Source organism: Emydura macquarii, unplaced genomic scaffold, assembly GCF_026122565.2.
Source record: "Emydura macquarii macquarii isolate MOO-44397 ecotype Brisbane River unplaced genomic scaffold, CSIRO-AGI_Emac_v2 contig_3122, whole genome shotgun sequence".
Lineage (NCBI taxonomy): Eukaryota > Metazoa > Chordata > Testudines > Chelidae > Emydura > Emydura macquarii.
This window is the reverse complement of record NW_027133259.1, coordinates 4964519-4988249: the sequence shown is the minus strand read 5'-3', so window position 1 is coordinate 4988249 and position 23731 is coordinate 4964519. Positions and strand designations below refer to the sequence as shown.

At 46.2% G+C, this 23731-nt stretch overlaps 2 protein-coding genes across 3 annotated transcripts in view; both read left to right on the top strand.

The window, feature by feature from the left end:
* LOC137141868 (very long chain fatty acid elongase 4-like) overlaps positions 1–13094 on the top strand; it is a 41772-nt gene extending 28678 nt beyond the window's left edge. For both annotated transcript variants that reach the window (XM_067530965.1, XM_067530966.1), the window contains 7 exons: positions 734–800; positions 3217–3404; positions 5184–5264; positions 6271–6327; positions 7961–8075; positions 9009–9136; positions 10421–13094. In XM_067530965.1, coding sequence (XP_067387066.1) covers positions 734–800; positions 3217–3404; positions 5184–5264; positions 6271–6327; positions 7961–8075; positions 9009–9136; positions 10421–10591 — 807 coding nt within the window. In that variant the 3' untranslated portion in view covers positions 10592–13094. The remainder of the gene's footprint in view (positions 1–733; positions 801–3216; positions 3405–5183; positions 5265–6270; positions 6328–7960; positions 8076–9008; positions 9137–10420) is intronic.
* Positions 13095–21221: 8127 nt separating this feature from the next.
* Positions 21222–23580, top strand: LOC137141855 (potassium voltage-gated channel subfamily A member 5-like). The gene has a single exon (XM_067530948.1). It carries the CDS (start codon positions 21222–21224, stop codon positions 22803–22805), a length of 1584 nt encoding a protein of 527 aa, XP_067387049.1. The 3' UTR covers positions 22806–23580.
* The last annotated feature ends 151 nt before the right edge of the window (positions 23581–23731 follow it).

Below are 23731 nucleotides of genomic sequence, written 5' to 3'. Positions count from 1 at the left end.
CTTCTCCCATCCAATGTAGTGCTAATGTAGGCACTGCATTGCCTGTGTCAACTCTAACAGTCCTCCAGCAGCTGTTTCACAATGCCCTTGTCCCCACAACAGTAAGCCACTCCCTTCTCTACTGTGAACTCCACTGCCCAGGGGTCATAGACATCAGAATCCCTTTCCTCTCCTTTACAAAACCCAGCATATTTTTGAAATGCCTTCTCCCTGGTTGACCACTTTGTCAAGCACATCCACCAGCCAACATTTGCAAAATCCAACTATCTTTGTTCAGCATAGACAGAGAGCTACCCCTAGACATACTCCTGCCTGAAGCATGGCAGAAGTCTGGGATCCCCTCGGCCTATTAGCCATCGCAGGAAGTTTTTAAAGAACATGTTAGACAAACTTTTGTCAGGGATGGTCCAGGTCCTGCCTCAGTGCAGAAGGCTGAACAAGATGGCCTCTCTAGGTCCTTTCCAGCACAACATTTTCATAATTCTATGAAAATTTGTTGAATTTCAATAAAATTTTAATTTTATTTTAAATGGCTAATTCTCTTCATTCCTACCCCCCCCCCCCCCATTTTTTTTTTTTTTTTTTTTTTTTTTTGACCAGCTCAAGTCTTAAGCCTATGTCTAGGAAACACCAGAAGGCTCAACACATTCCAGGACTCAGTCCCTGGAGTGACATAAAATTGGGTTAGGTGATCACAGAGATAAGGTTAAATCTCATTTTGCTTTCCATTCAGAGATCTGGGATGGCTTCAATGTTGCAGAAAACTCAAGAGTTCTACAACTGGGCCCTTGAAAATGGAGGTAGGTGGAGAAGCTGCCTTGCATGGAAATTGCCCAAGGATACCATTAGGTGGCACTATGGAAAGTACAAACCATTAATAAGAATCATCTCCCACTTGAGCTCCCTTCCTTTCCTTGGACACATGGCAAAATCTCACTTTCCCTTCCAAGATCTTGATCTCCTTTAGAGAGCTGAACTATAGTTCAGGGAAACTCCAGCTTGTGAGATGGGGCGGGGAGGGGTGAAAGGAGGGATTTGTGTATATTAGTTCTTGCAAAAGGAAACTCTTTGACCTCATCCATATTTGTAGGGTAGTGCGCTATGAGTATGTCTATTGCGATAGCTCATGCAGTAGTGGCCCTCCAATTATACTGTTTTAGGACATGGTCACCTGGGTACATGCACACAGTTCAGTGAACATTTTAATTTAGCATGGAAAACATTTTTTCTGTATCTAAAGGTGTGGGGTACAAATATATCCCAAATGTGTTGCACTGTTATACTGTATTTTTAGTAGTTCTATGTACATGTTTGCTTCCAGTGAGAATATCTATCTTGTATTGTAATATTGGTGACTGTCTCCCACACTAAACAAACGGTTTTTGGGTTTTTTTTGGCATAAATGTAATTTGCATATGTTAATTAATAATGCATTTATGGGGTAATGTTATACCCCACGAGAATATACGTTGTGATACCGCATGACTAGTGGCTCTCCAGCAATGCTGTTTTAGGACGTAGCATATGCTAACTGATAATGCATTGCAGCGACAGGGGTTGGTGCGTACAGTCAACCTAAGGTAAAAGGTACTCCAGGAATGTGTGAAAATTGTATATAGGCTCGCACTGAATGAGACTCCTTTCTTTCAATTTGCTGGTAAAATTAACATATGAAGTAAAAACACTAAGAATTTTTGGTTTCTGAATGCATTTGGGGTACAATCTCCCACCATGATACAGTTAATGTAACTTTTTTTCTCAACATTGGATGGAGGTTAAAGAAGGTAGCCCTTTAGAGCTTCCACATGGGGCTGTGAAAATCTGTCCAGAGAGAAGTGCACCTTGCTGCTAGTAAACTCTGAAATATCATGGAAAGTGACATCTGAAAATGTGTGTTGGTACGTTATGGACAGGCTCAATAGAGCAGGGTGTTAGCTCTCAGGTTTTGACTGTTTTGGCTTGTGATTTTACCCAGGTAAAATCCTATCTCAGGTAACAAGTGAAATGTTGAGACAAACCACTGCACATTTGTGGTTATCGAGGTGTACTTAGGAGAGACGCAGAACTGGAATAGCCGGAGCTGCAGTCATGTGGCGTGTCAAGAGTGGCATAGGACGCAGGTCAGAATTGAGGTGTATTGGCAGTTCTGGTTGCTGGCCCAGGATTGGGATGGCAAGAGAAGGTTCAAATCTGTCTTCAGGGGCATTGAGTGGCAGAGCTGGGAAGGGGGCTCAGGACTAAAAGAGAGAGGATTCTGCCGGCCAGCTGAGAGGCATCTTGCCAGAGCTGTGTGGGTCCCAGAACTGGAATGGTAGAAGGGCATCAGATTCAGGAGCATTGGCAGACTGTAGAACCTGGAAGTAGGATATTAGAAGAGTTCCTGAGTCAGAGTCCATAACAGGGGGTAGCAGGGAATCCTGCAAGTGGATAGCGCTGTAGATACCAGACCCTAAGGACAGGATGTTGGGAAGGTCAGTACTGTGAAGCGTTGCCAGCGCTGTGTGAGGAAGGCATGAATGGAAAAACAAGGGGTTGATGAAACAAACTGGCTATGTTGTGTGGATCTCCAGCACTGGCATAACAGCTGTGTGTGTGTGTGGGGGGGGCCAGGACTGGAATAATAGCGGGGCTGCAGGCCAGGTCTGAGGGGCGCTGGTAGAGTTGTGTGGGGAGCCCACGGCTGGAATAGCAGGGAGGCTGCAGGCCAGGTCTGAGGGGCACTGGCGGAGCCCACGGCTGGATAAAATAAGAGGATGCTGAGGCATACTGGCAGAGCCATGTAGATGGCAAGTTCTGGAATAATAGGAGAATATGTGAATGAGGACTGAGATGTATTTGCAGACTTGGGTGTGGGTTTTACAGCTGGGGTATCATGGAGTACTATGTGTCAGGTTTAAGGCGGTGCTTTGGGGGTAGGGCAGTGCTGTAATTCCGCTGGGCTACCTCCTCGTGGCTAAGAAGCAGCACTAACCGAGAAGCGTTCAGCCTTCTTCCACCAAAATGCTGTACTTTGAAGGGGACCTGGGAGTGTAAGAAGAACAAAAAATAGTGTGAGGATCGTCTGGGAGACAAGAGAAATGTGGCAGGCCCAGGGATGGAAGGGATGAATTAAAATCCAGGCCAAGACCACTTTATTTAGATCTAAAGTCTATTTCCCTCTCGAAGCCCACAAACCACCATGTTCTCTGCTTTTGTGCCGTGTGTTTGGCTTTGCAGACCCAAGGACAGACTCCTGGCTCCTGGTGTACTCCCCATTCCCAGTCACACTGCTCTTCACCCTTTATCTTTTCTTCGTGGCACTGGGACCCCGCCTCATGCAGAAGTGGGAACCGCTGAGGCTAACGGGTCTGCTGAGTGCCTACAATCTGGCCCTGGTGGCTCTGTCAGCCTACATGTTCTACGAGGTAAGGAGAATGGATCACCTCTGTTTGTGTAAGCATTCTGGGGGGGATGTGAAGCAGGATCCCAAAAGTCCTTCTCTGAGGAATCACCCCAGATTAAAGGCGGGGATGACCGGTGACTGGGACATGTTTTCATTCTTCCACTAGAGGGCATATTCTAGTCTGTTAAATACGTATTGTGGGTGAAGCATCTATGGCAGAGGTTCTCAAACTGGGGGCCCTAGAATTTATTTGGAGGGGGAGGGGGAAGGTGAGAAAATATAGGAATAAAAACTTACTGTGCACATTCAGAGCTGGGCGGCCGGAGAGCGGTGGCTGCTGGCCGGGTGCCCAGCTCTGAAGGCATCTGCAGCTCAGAAGTAAGGGTAGCATGGTATTGCTTTCAGACCTGGGCAGCCAGAGAGCAGCAGCGGCTGGCCGGGTGCCTGGGGATGCAAACTACTGCAGACAAAACGAAGAGGGCACAATCCAATAAGTTTGAGAGCCACTGCTCTGGGGGTATGTCTACACTGCAGGTAGACAGCCGGGGATGGCCTGTGCCAGCTGACTCAGGCTAAGGGGCTGTTTAATTGAAGTGTAAACATTCAGGCTCTGGCTGCAGCATGGGGTCTGGGACCTTCCCACCACACAGGATCCTAGAACCCAGGCTGCAGCCACAGCCTCAGTGTCTGCGTTGCAATTAAACAGCCCCTTAGCCTGAGCCCCATAAACCCAAGTCAGCCGGCACAGGCCAGCCCTGGGTTTTTAATTGCAGTACAGTCAGACCCTCCATGGCAAACACAATTCCCCCCGTGTTGCCACCTTCCCTAATACACAGTCCCTTAGAGTTTATCGATGTAATGCTGGTGAAAGGTCCTTGAATGACAAACCTGGAGAATTAAATCTGCTATGTAGCCACAGAACCCAGGATGTACATTTGTCCCCTAAATTGTGCCTCTGCCCTGACTGGGCCCATTTCTGAGGGTGTGAGAAGAATTTCATTTTCCGGACTCTTGCAATTATGTTTGCTGAGACTGCCAACAAGGGTGCAAATTAATGCCACTGGCAGCGGAAAGGGTGTTTAATTTTATTGATGTGCGGTTTTCTTTGGTTTTCTCTTTTTTTGTGTGAGTACCTTTCCATTAGGAACTAAACTGAGATCTACCAACTCTTTTCATGTGGGCCTCTGATATCCATCAAATGACTAGAGCTGAGCTCATCTGAAACGAATGATTTAACTAATGAACTTGGTTTTTTACTTACTCTTTTCATAAGGATCATGAAATTCTCATGCTTCTTCAAAAAAATATTGCAAATATCTTTAGCAAACAGTTCTAGTCCTAAAGATTGAAGTGAATATTCACTTCTCATCCTTGGTTGGTCAGTTACAGGGGCCACATGGTATGGTTTCAGCTCCCTGATTCTATGACTAATGTGACTAACCAACACAAAATGAACAGTGAAAATTAAAATCCAATATGCAATTCAAAATTTGTTTTCAGAGAATTCTCAAGTTATAGTTCACTCTTCATTCTAGTAAAGCTCAAGCACTCAGATATATACAGAAAAGGGTCACAAACATGATCATATAGAAATTCACTTTCAGATTCTGACAGATATTTGCAGATTTTTTTCTATTTGCTCAGCTATAGTGATGAATTTTAGTCACTTTCATCTTGTGCTGGATTTGGACTGCATTCAAGTGTAAATCTCCTTGGGACCAAGGGAATATGAATATGAAAGATGTGATGGATGCAGGACAGAGAATGGGTTGCTCATACTAAGTTTTTTCTTTTCTTTCAGTTCCTGGTAACTTCAGTCCTGGCCAATTACAGCTACCTGTGTCAGCCAGTGGATTACACGCGAAGCGAGTTAGGAATGCGGGTATAGTTTCATAAGAGCTAGTCGTGAGTCTCTCGTTCTTCAGAGATAGATGGTTTTGCTTTGCTGGAAGACTGGTACCAGATTGCACTCTGGCTAGATTTGCATGTCCTAGAAAGGCCTTTGCTCCTATTCCCCTACTTTGAAATCCATTTAATTAAATGATCTGTTTCAGCACTCAAAGATTATCTATTAGACATGACACATGGATAACGCTGTATTTTCTACCTGATACTCATTAAGGGTTTTGGATTCCATAATTTTCAATTTTTTAAAATCCATTAATTTTTGATAATTCTGTAGTTTTGCCATGTTCCTATTTGTCTCCAAATACAGCCAGGCTTTGAATGAGTACAGGCGTGAATCCGAAATTTGTGGCATGGAGCCCACCTCTCATACTGATGAGTCCACTGCTTTGCCATTAGGCTGAAAATATTTGGTGATCAGTGAAATGATACTCCACCCTTGCCCCACCAAAAATAAACAACAACAAAAATCAACTAAATAACCAACCAACCAAAATAAATAACTCATGCTGAATTTTTACCCTGTGAAAAGGGAGACCCATAAAGTCCACTACAGCTATTGTTTTTTTTGTAGAAGGCAATCAGGTGCTGTGAGGAAGGGCAGCAGTATAAGACCCCAAGGGCTGATCTAATGCTGAAAACATACTTCAGCATAGCTATGTCTCTCGGGGCTGTGAAAAATCCACACCCCTGAGAGATGTAGCTATGCGGACCTAACCCCCGGTGTAGACAGCGCTTGGAAGAATTCTTCTGTCAAACTATCTCCACCTCTTGGGGAGGCGGATGAACTAAAGCGATGGGAAAACCTCTCCTGTCACTGTAGTGAGTGTCTACACTGGAGCGCTACGGAGTCCAGTTGCTACAGCAGTACAATGATATCATTGCAGCTGTAGCGATTTAAGTGCAGACGTGCCCTGCGATAGATATGTATTGAACAGTGATTTTCTCGGTGTCAGACAGCATTTCCTTGTCTTTCCCAGCAGATGGCGAGAGTGTGTTGGTGGTTCTTCTTCTCCAAAGTCATCGAGCTGCTTGATACGGTAATGTGGGCATGGCTGAAATAACTTGGCTGAGGCTCTGTAATAAACTACTGGCTCTGAGCTCCCTCATGGGACAAAGGCGTATTTCCCAGGCCGATGTTCTGTGTATATTCTGTATGTGACTGATGCCTTTCAGTACACAAGGGCTTTCACACATACACCCTGTCTGCCCACTTCAGGGAATGATGCTGATACTATCATGGGATGAGGCACCACTTCAGGGTAATGTCATGTGGAAACCACTTGCCTTCAAGCCTCTAACCTTGCTACTGTCACCAGCCCATTACGTTTCTTTAGAAGCATCTTTCTGAGAGTGCTCCCCATTGTCCAAATTTGACTGCGCCTTCTCTGTCCCAATGGCTGCATACTTAACAACACATTCTCTGAGTGGACGTACCCTTTAAATCAAGGACCAGTCCCCTTTACACAAATACACTTTCTGATGCTTAGGCAACTCAGGGTGTCGGGTTCATGAAGGGCTGAGAGGAGAAATCTGAACCCGAGCTCTGCGTGGATGGGAGTGGAACTGATGAGGTACACACCCACGCACCATGAGAATCCAGTCCCCAAAACTGGGTGCAAAGTAAATTGCTATTGTTGCGTCTGCTCATTTGGCAGTAGATGCAGCATGGTCATGGTCCCTCTGACTAAAGTATGATGTTAAGCTGAAGAGTAAACAACCTAGCACTATATACCTGTGTGTGGGTTGACCAGATGAGAATATTCCAGGCCACTGATCCTGGGATAAGGATTTGTGACCTGGTGAGTTTTGACCTATCTTGAATGTCCATCCTAGAAGACAACTGCTCAATAGTGATATTCTGGACCTTCACTTGCACCTCAAATGGCAAATGACCCTACAGGGGGAACTCGACAGCAAGGGCAGGATGTTTGCCGGATTGCCTAGAACCTCTGGAGCTGATCCTGACTGGGGAATAAGTTGACACCCTCCATGCCCAAATTTTATTATTGTAGGGACTTCCTATGTATTGGATCAATTTGGAGAAATGGAAGTTGTATGGCTAATGGGTTCACCTATCCCCTTTTCATTCTGAATAGCAGATAAGGCCTGTTCCCCCAGTCAGCACTGCCCAGAAAGCAGTTCTTCCTGGTAGTGACAAAGTAGCATATGACTGGTTGATAGCACCCTCTTTCCTAATGGGAACATCATCAGAGCGTGGCTGCTCAGTGTGATGCCTCCGCTGGAGATCTGTCTCCAGTGCTAGTAGGTATCTTCTGCATCTTGGACCTCAAACAAAACCCCAGATCCAAACTCCTCCAAGGCATGTGGAGGATCAAGTCTGGATTCAGAGGTTGCGCCTCAGGTCCAACTGTGTGGGTAACCACTGAGAGAGTCTGCAGTGGAATCCAAAGGTACAGATGACTGAGGCTTTGTGGAAGAGGTAGTCCTTTGGCCTCTTCCCTTCCAAATAGCATAAGGTCCATGTGTGTGCTGGATTTGCCAGTCCTCAGCTTGGCTTCCAAAGGGAAGGATGATATGTCACCAAGATGCAAATGTAATGGCGTTGGGGCGCTTCAGGTAAGTGCTGGCTATCCTTAGCTCTCTGCACTCCTTGGCCCTGTCTAAACACATGGAAGAACTCAAGACTTTCTCTCTCTTGACTTCTTTCAGGTCTTCTTCATTCTGCGCAAGAAGCCTGAGCAGGTGACGTTTCTGCACGTGTATCATCATGGCACCATGCTCTTCAACTGGTGGGCTGGTGTCAAATATGTGCCTGGGGGACAAGGTAAGCTTCACTCTCCTGGGCAGCCTTTGTCTCCCTCTCTCTTGTTCTGGAGATAATGTGAACCCTGCATCTTGACGAATAATGGCCAGAAACCTCACTACATAGTGACAGTGACAGAAATCTCACTGCACATTATCCACTTTGGTAGTGAGAGAAAAGGGTATCACAGCTGACACCAGTTGGTTGCCTTTTAGGATGGTCCCGTCCACCTCTAGACTGCTCTGTTCACTTCCTCATCCAAGACTGTCCCATTCACTGCCCAGACAGAAATGAGAATATCAAGTTCAAGGCCTAAAATTGCATCTTCTTATTTTCCTTCCCAGGCCAGGACTGCCCTCACTCTCTATTCAGCCAGGGCCTGTCGCACTTACTGCTGTACCCGGATCCAGACTGTCCCATTCACTCTCCAGCTCATATCCAGACTATTCCCCGCTCCCCGTTTAGTCTGAGTCCAGACTGCCCCCTCTCACTACCCCACCATTATGAGGACCCCTGATTCCTATGCACAAGGCTAGAACTATAGTGCCAAGTTTGGCACGGGGAGTTATTGATGCTCTTGCATGGGAAGCAGTTTTGTGAAAGGCCTTGATATCCAAGTGATCTGCAATATCCAATCCAGCATTCCCTCTTCTGTCTTTGGATTTCCTGTCCGTCCCTTCTAGAAACCAGTTCTGACTAGGGCACACACAGAGGGACCAGGGTGGCATAGAGTGCTCCCTCAAGGGTGTGAGATGGTATAGGATGAAGGGTCATGTTTCTAGAGCGTTCTTGATGATGTTTAGTGACTGAAGGGTGTCACACATGTACGGGTGACAAAGGGACAACATTCTGGACACGTTACCTAGGGGATGGGGTCCGTTAGCACCGGAGAATGGATCTCATAGATTCTATGTGTCTTGTTCAGCCTGCCTTCCTGTATTCTCTATCCCACAGCTTTCTTCATTGGGATGTTGAACTCCTTTGTGCACATCTTCATGTACCTATATTATGGGCTGGCCAGTCTGGGACCACAAATGCAGCGCTATCTGTGGTGGAAACGCTACCTTACCATCCTGCAGCTGGTAATTAATTGCATACATCCACCTCCTTCCTCTCCAGCCCTGGGATAGGATGGCACCAGTTTTCCATCTGTCTCCTTCCTGGCACTCTCATCCCTGGTCTAACCTACTAGAATGGCTATTTCCCTAGGTGTCCCACTGCAACTAATCAGGGAGAAGTTAGTGTTGAGTGCTACTCAAGAATGAGCCAAGAGGCCTTCAATATCTACGCTAGCTTTTTCCAGACAAGCCTTATCCCAATGAGGGGAAGGAAACGGACAGAAAACTTTTACACATCCATAACCCTCCCCACCCCAATTTATAAACAAGTTTTCTGCATTGCAGCATAGTATATTTGAGCCAGGGACTCTGAGGGAAGGTCGTTCCAATCACTGATTCCTCTTCTCTTGTGTATGGTGGCTGTCTCTATACCCCTCCTTCCCCTACTGGAAGTGGCTTGGTGTTTTTTGGGTTCTTTTTCTAAAAGAAGTGTTGAGTGACACTGGAGTTTGTGGAAGCTGTAGTTGTCCAGTAACTGTGAAAATCAGACCTCCTTTTATTTTAGTTCCTCAGTATGGATTTAGGTTGTAGGCACCCAGGTTTTAAAAAAATAGTAGGCCTGAGCTCCGTCTAAATTTGTTTTCTCTTGGCTTTCTCCTTTTCTCATCCCCTCAGGGTGTGGCACATCCTGACATTTCATCCTTGTGTTTCTCTGGTTGCTTAAGGCTACAACATAAATAGAAATAGTCCAGAGAAGGGCAATGATTAGAGCCATGTGGCTGGGGGTGGGGTGCAGGAAGTTAATTCCATCCAAAGAGAGATTATGAAGACTAGGATTATTTAGTTCCTAAAGAAGAGTAAGAGGAGATACCATAAAGTTAAAATAATAAAGGGTGTAAAGAAGCCGGGTTTGAAGCTCTTATTTATCCTGACACAAAAGAAGACAGACTAGTGTTTTGCTCTGGTGTGGCATGGGGTAGGATACTAAACTTTACAAGCTAATTGCCTACTCCCCTGTGGCAGTGGGCAGGATCCAGTATTTCATGGACCCATGATATCCTTCGGTATGGTAGGAAGCCGAATATTGGATTTAGTGAGTAAATGGTCTCCGCCACTGTGGCAGGAGATGGGATATCTAGCCTGCTCCAACCTAAAAGAAGGTTTGTTCTGGGCTGAATGGACCAATGGCCAGTTGTGATGTAGCTGGTGGAGGGATGCTGGACTGGATGATCTAATAGTTCTAGTTTGACTGTTTTATTATGTAGCATCTCTAATCCTGCTTCTCTTTTCCCTCTCCTCCCCCGGCAGTGCCAGTTTGTGGCCATCGCTGTTCACTCCTCCTATAACCTCTTCACAGAGTGCCCATTCCCTGACGGCTTCAACATGGCGGTCTTCCTCTACATCCTCAGCCTCATTGTTCTTTTCCTAAACTTCTACTACTGGACCTACATCAGGGGGAAGCGGGAGAAATTAACATGAAGGAGAGGGACATGGTCTAAGAACACTGCTGGAATTCATACATCCTCAACTGCCTCTACCTCTATTGTACTCAGAAGATGCATTTGGATAGGGTGAGGGGGGATCATATAAGCAGATTCTTGATTGTCTCATAATTATCAGCTGGGAAACGAAAAGCAACTAGATGGCTCAGAAGATGAATAATGGGGTCCTGAGGTGTTTGCTTGTTGAACATTGGTGCCAATACAAGCCACGCTGATAGAGAATGATAGTCATCAACATTTGGTGGCCTTTGTGAAATTGGTTTTTTGTCTCAGGTGCGGTGCTAGTGGGGGAATGTCCAAATCACAGTTGGCACATATGTTACCAGTAATGGCAGAGGCCAGGCAGTAACTGGGATTGGAGAATGTATTAGCTGGTCATTTCTCCGTAACAGGGAGCACATATTCTATCCCTCCATGTCAGGAGCACGCTAGCAGAGAGTGGACTTCATGCTGCTCTCTCTTTCACATGAGTGTAAGCCCACTGACTTCACTTTGCATCAGTGTAAGTGAGAGGAGAATCAGGTATTAACCACAGGAAGCTTGCTCTGCTGCTGCCCCTACTCAGTGGCTAACCAAAGGGCATCAGTCTCTACAGCTGTCAATCCAGCACTGACATTCACTCTACATCAGAAATTGACCCGATAAAGGGAAATGTATTAGCATACGATTATTGTTGTAACACTAAAGATTTAACTTTTTAGCAATGAAGCCCACGTGACATTGCTCCTGTCAGTTCTTAGAGCAAGCAGAAAATCTTTACTTTCCTCATTCATAATTTTTTTTTACTGATGATGATGATGATTATTACTTATTTTTCCAGACAAATGTGGGAGAGGTTCAGACTAACATCGATAACCGCTTACACTATTCAATTGTACTATTACATACAATCCCATATAAGGCTAGATCCTCAACTTGTGTAAATTGGCACAACTCCATTGAAAGTCATTGAAGAGCTGCTATACATCACCTGTGACATGTGGGTGGAATTTTCCAAAAAGCCTGCGTGGCTCATTCATGCTGCTAAGTCACTGAAGGTCAGTTTCATTTCCTAAGATATTTAGGCACTTAAAGATGAAAATAGTGTTCTACTGGGATTCTCAAACCATCTAGGGGCTTAACTGAAAGTCATTTAAATGGAAGTTTGACACCTTTCCAAATCTGACCCATAGCCCATAAACCACAAAACTGGATTTACGTCATTCCAATTTTCTTGTTAAAAACTTGCATAGAGAGTTTTTGCCCAAGGGTGATTCTTCATAGATATTTGAAATGAGAATTTTCTAATTGGATTGCTGACATACCCATATCAATGCTGGACCAAATTCATCTCTGATATATCTAGGCGCTACAGTCAGATAAATAATAAGAATAGGAATAATAATTAATAATCAGGTACTACTCACATGGAAATCTCTAGAATGGATTCATTGGTAACTGAAAAGTTTGAGCAAGTCACACATGGGGTATAAAACGGGGCTAGAAAATGGATTGTAAATTGCAAATTTAGTATTCAGTGGCTGTACAAAAGGAATATAGTTTACTCACTAAACAGTGTGTGTGCAGGTGTGTGTGTGTGTGTGCATGCAAAAGAGAATAGCAGTTAGTGGGAAGATGAAAGATAAAGCAGTCTCCCCAGAAAGGATTTATTTTGCTAACACTAAAGCTATGGCTACCCTGCCACTTATGTCGATATAATTTGTCGTTCAGAGGTGTGACTAAACCACCACCCCGAGCTACATAAGTTACACTGACATAACCGCCGGTGTGGATAGCAATATGTCAATGGGAGAGCTCTCTCCTGTCGGCTCAGGAGACCTAACAGCGGCGCAGCTGTACGGATGCAGCTGTGCCTTTTTAAGCTCTCTCGTGTAGACATAGCCTAAGGCCAAGTCTACACTACAGACCTCTATCAGTATAAACGTGTCGCTCAGGGGTGTGAAAAATCCGCACTCCTGAGCCACGTAGTTCTACCGACTGAACCCCCCATGTAGATAGCGTTATGTCAATAGAAGAGCTTCTCCATCAACATCACTACCGCCCCTCAGGGAGGTGGATTAACTACGCCACTGGGAGAAATTCTCCTATCGGCATAGGAGCAGCTTCACTTAGGCGCGACAGTGACACAGCGGCACAGCCGTAGGTGAAGACAAGTACTGATTTTTTTTCCCACTGTATCATTCCATTGATTTGAGTATGGGTGAGGATATTCAGGCCAGCACACTTTATTTTACACCCACCTGTTAGTTGCTTTTCCTATCAAATGCTTTCCCACATCTTTGATGTGTAAATGGCACTAATTTTGCATATCCACCCACTGAACACCACGCTGGTAAAAACTACACAGCTTTACTGCCAATGTCCACTCAGTGACTCACTTCTGCCCATACCACGGCTTAAATCATCAATACATTTGGCTCACTCTCTGTCAAATGGCATAGAGGAATCCCTTTCTGCAGCTGGCTAAATTAATTGTGTTTGCAAATAAATTATCTAATGAATTTAGCCCATTTTTCTCTGTATGTGAACCAATCATGAACAGACACGTTGGCCTCAGTCTCCTCTCACACCACTTTCACCAGTTCAAATCCCCGGACTTCCGTGGAGTTACTTCTGACTCACAAGAAAAGAATCCGGCCCCTTTGGTTTTTTACTAATTTATTCTCTAGTCATAATGGCTCAGACTAGAGTTTGGATTGAAAAACTGGGGGAAGTCTTTTTTTAAAAAAATGAAAAATCTATCCGATTTTTCCCATCAAAATTCAAACGTAAATTTCTAAAAATGTCAACCAGCTCATGTATGCAGTATGCGCAACCAAAGGGCAGTCTGTGTATTACAGCTTCTGGCATAATGGGGTCCTGAGTGCCGGCATGCTAAGACAATGCAAATAACACTGCTACTATCTAGGGTGTGCAACTGGTCAGCTAAGTCAAATGTTACTGTCTCTGCTCCCTGTTGTGTGGCCAGCACATGCACCATTGAATGAATGGGAGCTGCACCATTGTTGTTAATGGGTGCATGATCAAGCCCTTAGTGAGTGAAATATTTTCAACAGGACAATGAGCAATGACGGATACTCTTGTTTGCACACAAATGTGGACAAGGGTACGCACACAGAGATATTCATATAAATAACTCTCATTCTGGGAACAACAGGGCAATCAGAAGCCATTTGTGAGTCTGTTTGCACTAATAGTGAAGGAAAAGAGGCTCATATGTGGCCGAACAGCAGTTCAGAACTCAAGTCATTAACTCCTTTTTTTTGCAGTACTCAGCTAGCTCTGTCTTTTTTTATAATTTATTTATTTATGTAATCTGGGTGATCAAAGTTGTCATGATCAGACTTAGTCATCCTGTTGGGTGGCGACAGCTAAAACGTGACAAGAGAGGTTTAGTGTTCTAGCTTTTAAAAAAGAATAAAAGCACAAAATGTGAATTTCCCTTTAATATCATGTCCCTAGAGTTAAAGATTACATCACAGTAATAGAGTGTAAATAGCAAAAGGATGGAGATTAAAAAAATCAGGCATGTGTTTGCAAGCCTGAATGATTCATGCTCTCTGGAGGAGGCCAGAGCTCTGAGAGTGGATTGGAAAATACCCTGTAACAGCTGGATTTGTAATAGTCCCTGGGCCCAATCCTGCTCTTTCTAAAATCAGTGACAAAGCTCCCATAGACTTCAGTGGGAACAGGATGATATTGAAAGATGGCCTATATGCGATACGGTACCTAGAAGTACCACTCTAGTCTAATGGATGGCCTGATTTTAATTTTTTTTTTTCCATTTCTTTTCTTTTTTTTTTTTTAAGAGGCAGTGTGGTCCAGTGTGTAAGACACTGGAGGAGAAATCAGGAGCTCTGCATTCTATTCCTGGCTCTGCCGCTGACTTCTTGTGTGATATCAGATAAATCATTTCATAGCCCTCTACCTCCATTTCCCCATTTGTAAATTGGGGCTCATTAGACTTTCCTTCATATAACACCTTGAGTTGTCCTGATGAAAAGTACTATATAAGTATACATAAATGGCCTGATTTCCAGAAGTGCTGGGCTCTCGCTGCTGTTCTTCAAGTCAATGGGAGTGATAGGAACTTAGCACTTTTGAAAAATCAGGCTGCTTTTTTTTTGTGTGTGCCTAAAAACTTAAGGCAGTGAAGTTTGGACATTTTGGCCATAATGCACCAAAGTAACCAGAAAATTAGCCTAATGTTCAGTTTAAGAAAGAAAATACCCATGAGGGATTATAATTTTAATCAAAGCAAAATGCAAAAAAATAAAACTAATCTTGATTTTAAATCTTTTCCATATACTATAACAGATGGTGATAAGGTGCTAAAGAACTTGTGCATTAATTCTCGGGAAATATAAAGGATAGGAACTCCAGCTGGCTTCGTTATAATGCTCAGATCTTTTCAGCTATCATCAATGTATGTGATGCAGTGTACAGTCCAAAAGCAAAAGAATGAATCTACGCAGCAATTTTCTGCATCTCATTGAACAAATGGGGTGATTTAGTAGATTGTCACATGAAATAAATAAAAATTCAGTGGTGCAGAAATACACATCTGCAAAGGTTGCGTTAAAATAGATCAGCCAGACACTATAGATAGAACAGTGTGAATGTCTTGCATTCATTAATGAATTTCTTTGTGGATTAGGCCTTGATGGAGAGAGTGCTCTCATACAGATGTTTACTGTGATTTGTCAATGGCCTTGTACTTAATCCTCCTGAACAGGAAATAAGAGTCTTTGCACTGGGGTCTCCCTCAGGGACTATGGCAGTTTAGGCAGAAACTCTCTCTCTCTCTCTCTGGCCTGAATCATCACAACACAGGATCAAGCTGCTGGGGGATTAGCAAAGGGAGGGCATGGATTTGCCTTTAACCCCTTCAGCAGTTTCTCTGCTTCAAATGTCTCCCTTACCCAGCTGATCAGAAGGGATATGTTATTTATAGGTCATCTATGGCATGAACTGAGAGGAAACAAGGGGGAAGGTATAACAGAACCCCACTTCACCAGTTGACCCTACCTTCCACTCCACCTACCAATGGAGACCCATTCTCCCACTCCAATTCCTACACTGCTGAGGTCAATGGTAAAAGTAGATCAACAAGAGTGAGCGTAGCAGGTCTGTGTCATATATATTTCTAGGGCGATGCAACTTTGCAGCATGTAGTGAGGATGGGATGCACAAGGGGAAGAGAATGGGGTCACAGAAATAAATGTATCTGGAAGCAACTAGTCTCCCCAAGATGATTCATAACCAAGAAAACAAAATTATTTCTATGCGTGTGTCCAGAATGCGGCATGGGCACCAGGCATTAGAGCTATATGGAAGGCTGATTTGTTGTTGTTGTTTCACTGGTAATTCTGGGGGAAAAATTAACACATTTTTGGGTTGGTCCAAAAAAATTTCCCTCTCCCCCCAAATTATCAGTAAATAAAAGCAAAACAAATATTGTTTGGGATTTAAAAAAATATTTCATTTAGGGTTTGAGAGATTTTTATTTAAAAAAAATTTGTTTTGCATCAAAATATTGTCAGGTTTCGATTTGAAAATATCAAAACAAAATGTACCGACTTAAAAAAAATATTTGTAGACACAAAGAGTTTGGTGAAACTGACAAGTCACTCCATGTTTCAGTATCATCAACCATGCATTTTTCACTGAAAAAAGTTTTGGCTGAAAGATTTTGCCCACCTCTAGGTAGGTGGCTCAGCCCGTGAAGCTAGCACACCACTGGTACTATCCATCCCCGTTCCTACCATGAGGGAGAATGTGGCCAGAGTGGAGAACCTGTACTGACTGAAAAACAGGTAAAGATGGGGGATCCTTCCTTGGAACATTGTGCAATTTCCTGCATTTTAGAAAATGTATACACCTTTTGAAATAGAAGTTTGATGCTAAATCTAGGTATGATTGTGTTATTTATCTGTGCCTGGGAGGGAACTGGCAGAGAGGTTTGTGTGTGGGGACGGGGAGGCAACGGATTGGGTACAGGTCTGCCTTTAGAGAGAAGTCTCACAGCCTTTTTTCCTTTCTCTGGCACTGTTGCTGTGGGAAGTCCTTTCTGAGGCACTGGTGGGAAAGGATGGGAGCCCCAGCCAGTCACTGTCTCCTCCTGCTGTCCACTCTTCAGATTCTCCTTCCTGGGGAGTCCTCATCTCACAAGCCAGAGGGAGGGAGTGCTCTGGAGGAAGAGTATTCTTTGAAGCCAAGAAAAGGGAAACATTTCTCTTGGCTCTTAGCAAAGGGGAAGAAGCTGTCCTTTCCTGTGCATCTTCCTTTAATCCCTGGCCAGGGGAGACCAGCAGCAGTGAGAAGGGGCTTGCCTGCCCGGAGGCCGGCTGGCCAGCCACTGGAGGAGGTATGCTTCCCAGGTCCCAGTCCAATCCACCTGCTCCTGCTGTGAAGAACAGGTTGGAGAGGAGCCATGCAGAAGCACCTCCCTGAGGTCCTGGGAAGCAGGAAGAATGACTGATTGAGAGGACTGGAGTGGAAGAGTTGATGCCTTGGATTCGTGGATGGCACTGGAATAGAATGGAATGGAATGTTTTGGTGGGGGGTGGGTGTTATGTTATCCAAGGAATGTCACACGTATCACTTAGTGAAGTGGAACATTTCTGAGAAAGCCCCTTGTTAAAATATTGGCAGCACTTCACAACACTATCTACAAGTCAGCCTATTTTCCATGCCTCCCTTCCTATCCCATGCCATCTGCCTGGAGTTTCCATAGACACAACTACCCTTCAAGAAAGCATTCAGCCACCCAGCCACTGCGTACTGCACTGAGAAATGTGGGGGTCCTGAATCAGAGCTGCTTCCTGCTTCCAGTCAGCTCCTTGCTTGTCTGTCATGCCCCCTCCCCATCACATACACGCCCTGGGAATCTGCCCTGTATAGAGGAAAGGAACTCAGACTCAATGGTACATGGAGGTGAGGGTTCCCAGGATGGTTAAACTGGGATGCTGGTGGGGAGAGAGAGAGAGAGCAATGGTGGTATTCTACTCAGACACTGCCCACAATCCCAGAGTAGGTGGGTGTTTCCGCTAAAATGATCAGCAGGGCAAGAGATAAGGATGTTGCCATTTTAATTCCCCTCATTAGGTTTCAGAGGTGATGCCCTACCTAAGACAGCTCATCTCACACTCTCAGTGCTATAATTCCCATTTGCCTGCAAAAACAGCAAAATGGCACTGGATCAGTTCACCTTCAGAAGGTTATCTCCACAACCGTAAGTGCTAGAACCTTTGTTTCAAAAGAAACCTTAAATTCAGCAGCAGCTCCTAGGGGCATCAGAAAAATGCTGGTACAGTGTATCACAGAGTGCTGTCTCCCTCCCACCTCTGATGGGGGCTAGGACAGAACACTCTGGGAGTCAGAAATCTGGCTGTCCTTCCCTCCCTCCCTCCCTCCTTCTGCTCTCCAGAAGAGAGGCAGTAGCATCAACTCCTCTATGCTGTGCCAGAGAAGGCTGTGATCTCCACCATAATACTGCACCATGTATGCTAGATGTAGAGGGGAAATTGGAGATGGTGTTTTGGGGGGTCAATATAGGTGGATGCTTCAGGAATATGCACTGAACTGTGTGTGAGTGTGGATCTGTGTGTGCGAAGCGGTGAGGGTTAGTAAGTATAGGATGTCTTTGTGGGTGTTGAGATGTAACTAATGCCATGTTTGGATTATTGTGGGTGCAATGTGGGGAACTGTGTGAAGAACAGAGGGTGTAACCATTTGTTTGGGGGGGGGGTGATGAGTACACCTGTGAGAGGTGGGTAAGAACAGAAGTGTAGTGGGTGTATACGGTGCATGCAGGGGAGCATTTAAATGGGTGGATGTGTTTGGGTATGGGTGCCCATCTACAGGTCATCCGATGTGTGTTTGGGATGTTGGCGTTGCGCAGGAGGTCAGACTAGATGATCATATTGGTCCCTTCTGACCCTAGAGTCTATGAACTTATATGCACCTGTGAATGGGTGTAGCGGTGGGTGAATGGCAATATGAGCAGGGATGTGTGTCTGTTGGAGTGAGTTTGTGAAGGGGAGAGCTTCGTGAGTGGATGTACAACATGTTATAGAGTGATGAACAGATACAAGAGCTCTTTTCTGGAGTACACCTGCTACCTCCGTGGCACCCAAGTGCAAACAGTGGAGATTTTCCCCTCCCCTGTGATTAGATAGTAGCCCTGGGACTGACTTGGAGAGGTCTGTGCTAATTTCTGGTGATGTGTCCTTTCGAAATGGGATTTTTATTCCCTTGGAGGGAGAATAGACTCACGTTTCTTTGCTCCCCATCCGGTGCTATTGTGCAGGTCTGTCTGATGGCCAACACACTAATAAATAATATCCCAGGAGGGTATTACAATATATTTTGCAGGTTAGATTTATTATCTAAATAACTGGTTTTGCAAACTTAGGGTCCAGTGTTGCAAATGTTGGTCATGTGATCAATAGGTAGTCCTATTGAATTCAATGGGGACTGCTCATGTGAGTAAAGTCACTCATGTTTGCAGGATTGGACCCTAAATTACAGCCGCAGAACCTTACATGTCACTGGTGTTGTGTTAGCTCTGGGAGGCAAATTGTAGAACATGACCATGGCAATGGGAAATAATCACTCATGACAGCCATTTAATATGAATGTGTTTTTCTATTTCAGGAATGGTTAATATGTTTGGGCACATGTCGTGTACAGAGGTAACATTTTACATTAAGTGGAAATGAATTAATCCTCATGAAACTAGGGAAACCATTATACAGCCACATGGACGTAACAAAGGGATACGGTAATGAATAATGTTACTGCCATGGTACATGGCAGAGGAAGTAGAATGGTTTTCCACTTTAATATTGAATATTTTACTCCTGATTATCTCAGAAACCCAGAAATCCACCGCAGCTAAAAAACCAGGTACATCTATTTTAAAATACTGAATATTAGAGTATGCTTATACATATTTATTATATTCCTATATAGAAATTGAATAGATGTCATGAACATGTCAAACAAATAATATCTTAGCATTGGTGTGCTATAATTTAAGTGCTAATGTAAAACCCGTTTGCTCTAATACATTTGCATCTATTGAAATTTACCAAGTTTTGATGTGGATTAAGAGTGTATGTCAATGGTGTTAATATGCTGAAATGCCAAAGAGAAATTTATTCTGCTGAACATATTCTTTCTTGGTTGGGTGAGCTTTGAAACATATATCAGCTCCGTCTTCTGCAGATTAAACAAAATGAGGATAGGTTCCACCACCCAATTTCTTTGTTCTGTTTATACTGAACTCGGGGGAAAAATCAAAAGGACAAAAGAATCCCCCAAAATGTGGTGTTCTGATTATGATTTTCAGTGTGTGTAAATGGGGGTTTATAGCAGCTGAGACTGTGCTCAGACCTCGCTGTATAAAATCCCTTTAACGAATAATCCCCGAATAGGGACAGGCAGTGTAATCTTTTGTTTCAGCCTGACCTGGTTGTGGGTGCAGGCTTGTGTGTGTGACAGGGAGCTTGTGTGTGTTATGGGGGCGGGGATGTGGGAGATGTCTATGCCTTCACTATAGGACAGGCTTAATTTGATAACATCAGCCTCTCAAGTACCCCACAAAGGGAAAATGCACCCTTCTGGTGCGAGACACAGTTGGCCGAGCCCTTTCTCGCCTGACATTATTGCAGCGGTTATGGATCCTGTCTCGCTGCCCCTGCTCGCATCAGCCTGTTTCTCCTGTTACACGGCTGCACACGCCCTGGCAGCAGTGGGGTTTCACCGACGTCAGCGAGACTTTCCGTGGGTCTGATAAAGCATCCCTAATGAACGTACCCCGGAAAGGCCCCCGGGGACTGCCGTCCTCTGGATCCAGGGGGGGGGGGGGATTTTGCTGAGTAGGGAACTCGGGCAGGGTTTGTCCTATCTTGCACGACTCCTTTCCCATGTTCCTCCATCCAGACCCCTCGCCCTGCTTCAGCGCCCGGTGAGGCCGGAGCAGACACCACCAGGCTTTCCCTGGCTCTGCTCCAGAGGTGAGCCGAGAGGGGGAGGATTTCCACGGTGAAGCCACGTACGCCTGGCCGCGATGGCAGGAGCATCCCCTCCCTTTCCCCCGCGGGGTGCTGCTCGGCGGCGAGCAGGGCTGGTCCAGGGGCAGGGCTGGTCCAGGCGGGGGGGCGGGCGGCGTTCTCCAGGCAGGGATGCTGCAGCCTGGTAACCAGGGGGAGGCTGCTCGCGGTTCGCACAGAGGAGGGGGCGCGGAGAAGCCGGGATCCTCTTTGACGTCAAGCCCGATGCTGGCGCGTTCATATCCGGGTCCCCGCGCGTTTCCCTCGGGCTCGGCGCGGCGCACCGGGCTCTCCGGAGGCGGCGGCGGCGGCGGCCGGGGCAGGCTGGAGGTGGCGGCCGGCTGAGGAAGGAGGGGAGCGCAGCATGCCCGCCGCCTGCCCGGCGCCTGCCCCCCGCCGCTGCCCATGGAGATCGCGCTGGTGACTCTGGAGAACGGGGGCGCCACGGCCATCGGGGGCGGCGCGGAGCCGGAGCCGGAGCCGCCCGCGGGGGCCGGCGGCGGCGGCGGCAGAGGCAGGAGCCGGAGGGGGCAGCCGGAGGACGCGGCGATGCCGCCGGCGGAGGAAGGCGGGCACCGCTTGGGCATGGCCATGGCCGCCCCGGCCGAGGAGGAGGAGGAGGCGGCGGCGGCGGCGGCCGAGGAGCGGCGGCGGAGCGCCCTGCACCAGCAGCGGGTGCTGATCAACATCTCCGGGCTGCGCTTCGAGACGCAGCTGGGCACGCTCAGCCAGTTCCCGCAGACGCTGCTGGGCGACCCGGAGAAGCGGCTGCGCTTCTTCGACCCCCTGCGGAACGAATACTTCTTCGACCGCCACCGGCCCAGCTTCGACGGCATCCTCTACTTCTACCAGTCCGGCGGCAAGCTGCGCCGCCCGGTCAACGTCTCCATCGACGTCTTCGCCGACGAGATCCGCTTCTACCAGCTGGGCCGGGAGGCCATGGAGCGGTTCCGGGAGGACGAAGGCTTCATCCAGGAGGAGGAGAAGCCCCTGCCCGGCAACGAGTTCCAGCGCCAGGTCTGGCTCATCTTCGAGTACCCGGAGAGCTCCGGCTCGGCCCGCGGCATCGCCATCGTCTCGGTGCTGGTCATCCTCATCTCCATCATCACCTTCTGCCTGGAGACGCTGCCCGAGTTCCGAGACGAGAGGGAGCTGCCGGCGCCGCTGGTCCCGCCCGGGGCAGCCCTGAACGGCAGCGCCCGGGACGCGCCCCCGATGCAGCCCCCCAGCGGCCTGTCCGACCCCTTCTTCATCATCGAGACCACCTGCGTCATCTGGTTCACCTTCGAGCTGCTGGTGCGCTTCTTCGCCTGCCCCAGCAAGCCCGAGTTCTCCCGGAACATCATGAACATCATCGACATCGTGGCCATCATCCCCTACTTCATCACCCTGGGCACCGAGCTGGCCCACGAGCAGGAGCAGCAGCAGCCCGGGGCCGCCGGCACCGCCAGCACCAACAACGGGGGCCAGCAGCAGGCCATGTCCCTGGCCATCCTCAGGGTCATCCGCCTGGTCAGAGTCTTTCGCATCTTCAAGCTCTCCCGGCACTCCAAGGGGCTGCAGATCCTGGGGCAGACGCTGAAGGCCAGCATGCGGGAGCTGGGCCTCCTCATCTTCTTCCTCTTCATCGGGGTGATCCTCTTCTCCAGCGCCGTGTATTTCGCCGAGGCCGACGACCCGGACTCCCATTTCTCCAGCATCCCCGACGCTTTCTGGTGGGCGGTGGTGACCATGACCACCGTGGGCTATGGGGACATGAGGCCTGTCACCGTAGGGGGCAAGATCGTGGGCTCCTTGTGTGCCATCGCCGGCGTGCTGACCATCGCCCTGCCTGTGCCCGTCATCGTGTCCAACTTCAACTACTTCTACCACCGAGAAACGGACAACGAAGAGCAGGCCATGCTCAAGGAGGAGCCCAGCAGCGCTCAGGGCAGCACAACTGGGGGGGAACTGAAGAGAAGTCGCAGTAAAAACTCTCTGAACAAATCTGTTGTGCACTTGGAGAACAGTGAGGGGATCAACAATGGCACGGGCTCATTAGAGAAAACCAATATCAAAGCTAAAAGCAACCTAGATCTCAGAAAATCCCTCTATGCACTCTGCCTGGACTCCAATAGGGAAACAGACCTGTAAGGCAGGGAATGAATTTGGGTTCTGAGAGACAGCAGGATTTGTTGATGTTGAAAATGATATATAATTTTTTGTACCATTTAGACAGTATTTTATGTCAGTCTATATTTTATAATTGAACAGACCTCCAGGAGTACATGTTTTTATGTTCTTTTTCCATGACACAAAGGGTCACCTATTTTTAAAATAGACTAAAAATAAGCTACACTCCCTGAGACAGGAACTAGTAAATTATTACAGTGCAAACTGGTGTTATTTGTAGACACTTACTTTAACAAATTGTGATTTTTAAATAGGTCAGTTTTGACTAATTCACTTGCTCAAAGTTTGGTATTAAAAGGTTGGTGGTGGAGGGGTTGTGTGTGGAGAATGAATGGATTTTTTTTTTTGTACTGTAGTTTCAAACTAAAATTATTCCAATATATTTTATATATGTGTAATTGTATTTAAGAACGAAAGGGGGTATTTGTTTTCCTGTGAACCCTGATTTCATTAAATCACTAGAAATATTAGCTAAGAAACACTTTCAGATTTCTCCACTTGTGATCAGTACAGATCTGGTTATCTAGTATGTGAAGTGAATTCGGTGCTTTTAACCCTATACCAGAAAACATCTGTTTTGTTTTTGAGAAGATGTTAGTTTTTTGTGAGCCTTAAATTATTAAATATTGTAGATATAGTTCTTTATAAGTACTTTTATTAACAATCTTACTGTTTCAGAATTTCTAATAATTCAGTCCTGTGCTTTTTAGCCCAGAAAAAAAATTGTGCAGCTTTTTGTTTGTTTCTTTGTTTGTTTTTCTACCACTGGTATAATTTTGAGGTTTTTTTATAGGCTATTGTATGTTGTTACTAGTTTTTATCCAAGTGCACAACAGATCAAAAACAGTGGCAACTGGGGGAAACAACTTGAAAGTCAATCATGTGTG

Excerpts from the sequence above, each read along its gene's own strand:
- LOC137141855 (XM_067530948.1), top strand. The coding sequence starts at position 21,222 with ATGCCGCCGGCGGAGGAAGGCGGGCACCGCTTGGGCATGGCCATGGCC.